Consider the following 6,000-nt stretch of genomic DNA (forward strand, 5'->3'; position numbering starts at 1 on the left):
GTTTCTAATTCATGTTTCCCTTTTTTCCAAGGTGTTTTCCCCCACCCTGGGGCTGCCACTACTGCAAGGAGTGACCCACGAAGGCCGCAGCGATGGCCGGGGCTTCGGTGAAGGTGGCGGTGCGGGTCCGCCCCTTCAATTCCCGGGAAATGAGCCGCGACTCCAAGTGCATCATTCAGATGTCTGGAAGCACCACCAGTGAGTATCGGCTTGCATGGCATCGAGGTCGACCACGGGTTGCTGGGGGCCGTGGTCCTGTGCCTACGGGCCAGGCTCCGTGGTCAACCTGGCCCCAAGAGCAGTGTCCACCTCCTTGTCTATGTGGTGTATAGGTGTCCTGGGGCTGCTGTGACAAACCGCCACCAATGGTAGTGGGTTTATAAGAGTAGAGATTTGTGCTCACAGCTGTGAAGGCCAGAAGTCCAAAGTCAAGGTGCCAGCAGGGCCTCACTCTCTCTGAGCTCCTAGGGAGGACCTTTCCTGCCTTCTCTGGGATCTGGTGGTTGCCAGCCACCTTGGCTTGCAGCAGCGTCGCTCTAGTCTCTGCTTTCGTCGTCACGTGGCCTTCTCCTCTGTGTGTCTGTGTCTCTGCTTTCAAGTGGCTTTTTTTATAGGGACACCCATCACTGGGTTTGGCTTTCTTATAAGGACACCCATATGTTTCCCCACATGTCCAAACCACATCAGCACCTTGGAGCAAGAACCAATTGTCATCTCTCCGTTCTGTGGCTGGCTGGGCTCAGCGGGGCAGTTTGTGCTGGGGCCTCTGGTGCAGTTGCAATTGCTGCTGCTGTCACAGGATCAAGTAGTGTCAGCTGCACTGAGTGGTGACATGAACAGCCACCTGGTCTTCAGGATGTGGACAATGACAGCCTCCCCATTCACAGGTGCTGTGCACCCGTCCAACATGCCATCATCTATTATCTACCAGGTGGGGAGGGGGGTGCCCCAAGGGGAGGGCACTCAGGTGCCAAGGAAGCTTCCTCCCTAGGTTTGGTCTCCGAGGCCTGCTCAGGGACTGGAGATTCCGGTGTCACTGGGAGTGTTCTGGGCTCTGTCAGGTCCTGTGGAAGTGAGGGCTCTGCTCGGACCCTCTGTCTGGCTTAGGGGTGATCCTTCCAGAAGCCTGTGGAGCTCTGTGGCTAATCATGTGCAGTGGGCAGGCTGGGGAGACCCTGCTAAACTCCAGGGTATGGGGGCTGCTGCGGCTGTGGGACCCCAGTGCACTTTGGGGTTGCATCCTGACTGTTCATTATGGCGAATTGTTTTGTCTGCTTGGTCCCTGGAAGCAAACCCAGAGATGAGGATTTGAGCGCCAAGAGTTTATTTGGGAGGTGGTCCCAGGACGCATGGTGGGAGAGTGGGGAGTTGGGGGGAGCTGACAAAGGTGCATTTGCAAGTGGGTAACCTCCGTGGCCGGAGGCCTGGCCTTGCTGGGGCCCTTGAACAAACACAGCGCACCTCCGGGTTGTCCTGCCCAGGAAGGCGAGTGCTTCTCCAACAATGCTCGCTGCGTTAGCTGGCTGCAGCCCTGGCCTTTTGTGGTTGGAGAAATTGCTCAGGTGGCAGGACCCTTGTCTTTAAGTGGGAAGCCTCGGGCTGTGCAGAGCTGTGACTCTGGGTGCGAAATGTGCCCTCAGGTGCGAACCATGGCTCTGGGTGTGAACTTCGACTCCAGGTGGGAACCATGACCTCTGGTGAGCACTGTGGCCCTGGGTGGGCAGAGGGCGCCTGTGTCACGCCCCAACAGGCTCTGTTGTATCTTTGTAAGGTGACCCAGGACATCAGGGAGGGCCCTGTGAATCCCCTTCCATCTTCCACTGGGTGACAGCAGCACAGTTGCCACCTCAGTCTTGCATGTGGGTCATGGGGAGCTCTGTGGTTGGCACAGTGACAAGAATCAGACCCGTCGAGCAGCTGAAGATCACCGGAAACAGAGTGGATGGAAGAACAAAGTCTCAGAGATGGGATCCTCCTGCCCCTGAACCTTGGGAATGGCCCAGCCTCAGGCCAGACCCTAAATGACAGGGTTAGGCAGTTGGGCGGGTTGGGATGGGTGTCACAGAAGTGACGGCCAGGGTGGGCGAGAGGCCCCCTTGCAGCCTCCGACCTGCTCCCTGGCCTGGCCTCCACGTGCACTGGGTGGGCGGCCGCCCCATTTTGCATTTCCCCTCATAGGATCCAGAAACGGGAGGGTGCAGCCTGGAGGTGAGCCAGCATTGCCAAGACCTCGACACTGGCAGCGCTGCCCACCTGGTGAAAGGTTGTCTGGCTGAGGCTGCGCTGGCCCAGACCCCACAGAGCTGCCGGTTCAGAGACAGCAGTGCAGGCTTGGACCTGAGACCTCATGCCCCAGCGGTTTCTACCTGCTTCATGCCACCCTGTCCTCTGGCCCGGAGAACAAAGGCTGAACCAAAGCTTTTCCCCAGGGCTTAGGAGCCAGAGGCTGGAGCTGTATCTGTGGACAGCCATGTTTCCTTTGGCCAGCGAGGCCAGCGAGGTTGAAACCTGAAGCGAGACGCCTTGCTTCAGATGCTTGGATCCTGTCCTGCCCTGAAGACATTGGAGTTCTGGGATTTCACCTGTGTGCCAGCCGCCTCTGCTCCGAGCAGAAGTCCAGGCAGGCCCAGGAGGTCAGGAGGGGAACGCAGGAGCCCCTACACTTTTCTTTGGGCAACTGCTAGATCCTGAAGGAAACTCCCCTTCTCAAAGGTGAACATATGCAAGACACCGACCTCTTCCGAGGTGCTGATCTTCCGGGGATCACCAAACTAAATCAGACGTCTGCGGAGTTGCAGCAAAGTTCTGAAACCAAGGAGGAGGGAAGGGCCATGGACTCAGAACGGGGGTGGAGAGCACCAGGGTGTTTCCTCCAGGACACCTGGAATGTTTCAGGCATCGTCACCTTCATCCTCGGGAAAATGAAGGGCCACAGAGCCAAGACAACACATGAGATCAGTGTCCTGCCCACCGTAGCCAACGATGCACCAAGACAGCCAGGGCCCCAGGTCGGCCCACTTGTAAAAGGCAGGTTGTGAGTGTGGCAGGGACAGGCACCCAGGCCGCTTGCTGGGGGCGGCTTGGTGATGTATATCAGACGTGTGATGCCGACCTCACCAGGCTGCTTGCATGAAACGCAACGAAGATTATCCAGCAAGTGTTCAAAGGTGTGCATTTGAAGCGTTCACCCTGGTACTGTTTTACCAAGCCCGGGACAACTGCCCAAATGCCCGCCAGCTGGGAGCTGCTGAAAGGATAAATCTGTCCCAGCAGTGGACTCGAGTGCTCCTGAAAGCTTTGTGCTTACAGCCTTGGGAAAATGCCACACAATGTTGTGGGGAAGGGTGCAAAGGTCAGCACAGAGCCCAAGAGTGAGACTGTATGTAGGTAAAGGGCAGATGGGCACTCGCTGCAGGTCCTGTGTGCACTGGATGTACGTGTGCGTGGGAGACAGCGAGGTGGGGTGAGGGAAAAGAGTGGCAGAAGAATGAATAATCAGGAAAAATCTCTAGGAGAGCTTTTTTCATTTTGGAGAAAGCAAACCAGTGGTGGTTTTGGAAGAAAGTGCTGGAAGCTATGTCAGAAATCTGGGTGAAGGGCTGAGGGAGCTCAGGAGAGAAGGATGTCCCCTGGCCCTGGCGCAGGGAAGCCTGCCGGAGAAAGGTGGTCATGGGCTTTTCTCCTGGTGGTTGAGGGACCAGGGTGTTCCAGAGGGTTGACCTGCCCAGAACAAGCCCAGGAGGACACCTGCAGACAGGGCATGAGAGGGTGCGGGTGGATGCCCACCTGCCAGAAGCACTCACAGGAGCCACTGTCCCTGGTGACTTCTCAGCTGCTGCTCAGATCAATAGAACCGGGAGTGGCTGCCCTGGCTGGTGTGCCAGTTCCCTTGGAAGATGGTGGCGGTTGTGCCAGGCCCCTCAGAGAATGTCATGGGGAGGTGACCTGGCCAGCCTGCCCTGCCTGCCTGGTGTAGCTGCTGACTGTTCCTGGAATCTCAAAACATGAGGAGAGGCCCCCATCTCTAAAGCGTGCCTTGTAGCTCCGCTGTGATTCAGAAATTAGAAGCATTTGAAAGTAAATTTAACTGTCATCCTGTAGTCATCACCTGCATAAATAATCCTCTTCATCTGAACACACCAAACCTAGCAGTTTTGTGAGCTGGCCTAGCTGTCCGTTAGGTACACTTCGGTCCGGCCTGGCCGAGCTGGTGTGGGTTGGCCTGGGGTCAGAAGTTGAGTGTCAGTGCTTCTGCCCTCCTCCTGTCTCCTCACGTCACATTCTCTGCCCTGAGGACCGGAGGACGTGAGGGCCCTGAGCCTGCCCAGCCGTTCTGCAGAAGCTGGAGGCTGGCTGGGGACGCGGCCCCTCAGCCACGTGCGGCCCCTGAAGTGAGTTCCTGGAGTGAGGGGCCTGGCTGCACTCGTGACTGACTCACTGTGTGACACTGGCTGGATGTGGCATAACTTTGATGACTTTTCCCCACCTGTGCGGCAGTGACGGGTGGTGCCGGGGACTCCCTGAGACCCCCAGTCATTTCTATACTCTTCTGGCCACGGGGACTCCCTGAGACCCCCAGTCATTTCTATACTCTTCTGGCCACGGGGACTCCCTGAGACCCCCAATCATTTCTATACTCTTCTGGCCATGCAGAGGAGGCCCAGGGTGGGGGTGGCCTCTCATCCCTGCCCTCGCCCATAGGTGGGGACTTGGACCCAGGGTGGGCGTGACCCCAGGTCCCCGGCTTCCACTGTGGGCTCCCCCAATCCTGAGCAGTCGGGGAGCTGGACAAGCCCCCCCACACAGGCACCCACGTGGTCCCTGGGGCTGCTGTTACAAAGGGTTATGTACTGAGTGGCTTCAAATGGCAGAAATGTCTCCCCTGTTGTGGAGGCCCGACTCCGAGGTCCAGGCGCGCTGCAGAGTGGGCGTCTTAAACAGCCGGTGTTCCCTTCTCAGCGGTCTGGAGGCGGAAGTCCAATCAAGGCGCCGCAGGTCTGGATTGCGAGAGGGCTGTCTTCCCAGCCTGCAGATGCTGCCTTCCTGCTGTGTCCTTGCCTGGCCCAGGGAGCTCGGGTCCCTTCCCCTTCTTTAAAGTCACTCATCCCACCATGAGGTCCCCGACTTCGTGGCTTTGTCTCACCTTCATCACCAAACAAGGCCCCATCTCCAAATGCCATCTGGTTGGGGGTCAGGGCATTGCACATGAATCTGGGGACACGCTCGGCCCACAGCAGGCTCCGTCAGGGAGAGCCAGCTCAGCTCAGCCCTCACACCTGGTGCTCAAGGCCGCAGGGACGCTGAGACTCTGAGAAAAGGGCTGTGTTCCATTCCTTTCCTGTCCCACTTCCTCCAGCTCCCCCCACTCCTCCCTCTACCCCTCCCCCTGCTGTCTCTGTTGTCTCAGCGTCCAGCCCTTTGCAGGCCCATGCAGAGCCCTGGGAAGGCTGCCTGATACTGGGCACCTCGCCGGCCTCGGAGGGGCCCAGCTCTGGGGGCCTGGCCAGAGCCCGGGGTGGGAGGAGATGGGGGCCCTAAAGGGGCTGGTTGAGGAGCCCAGCCCAGCAAGGCCTGGGAGGACCTGTTTCTCCCTCTTCCTTCCTCAAACCTGCACAAGGAAAAAATTCCAGACCCTGGCAAAAAAAAAAAAGCTCTTTTTCCAGCAGAATTGGGGAGGTCTCTGTGAGAAGCAGGCTGCTGAAAGAGGGACTGCCTGTCTCCACAGGCCTGGCGGACCTCAGGGCTGGGAGGTGTTGCGGGGACCCTGCCTTCTAGTCTGGCTGTGTGTCGTGTGACCTGGGCAGAGGACCTCCCCTCTCTGGAACTTGGGGCCCATCTGTAGTGACAGAGAATGGTTCCTAGCCACAGCACAGGGTGTGGGAAGGGTGGCAGGGCCCGGGTGGGGTAGAGGTCCCAGCCACAATACAGGCCTGGGAGGGGATGGGTCAGGGCCAGGGTGGGGTGGGGGTCCCAGACACAATACATGGCCTGGGAGCGGGG

The 6,000-nt window shown here is 58.4% G+C and overlaps 1 protein-coding gene across 1 annotated transcript in view; it reads left to right on the top strand.

Annotated features, from left to right (window-relative positions):
* The window catches only part of KIF1A (kinesin family member 1A), a 107,919-nt gene that overhangs the window by 22,356 nt on the left and 79,563 nt on the right, over window positions 1-6,000 (top strand). Inside the window, exon 2 of the mRNA XM_011929570.1 lies at window positions 32-198. Within this exon, the coding sequence (XP_011784960.1) occupies window positions 93-198 (106 nt within the window). The 5' untranslated portion in view covers window positions 32-92. The remainder of the gene's footprint in view (window positions 1-31; window positions 199-6,000) is intronic.

The sequence above is a fragment of the Colobus angolensis genome, unplaced genomic scaffold (assembly GCF_000951035.1).
Source record: "Colobus angolensis palliatus isolate OR3802 unplaced genomic scaffold, Cang.pa_1.0 Scaffold82, whole genome shotgun sequence".
Classification (NCBI taxonomy): Eukaryota; Metazoa; Chordata; class Mammalia; order Primates; family Cercopithecidae; genus Colobus; species Colobus angolensis.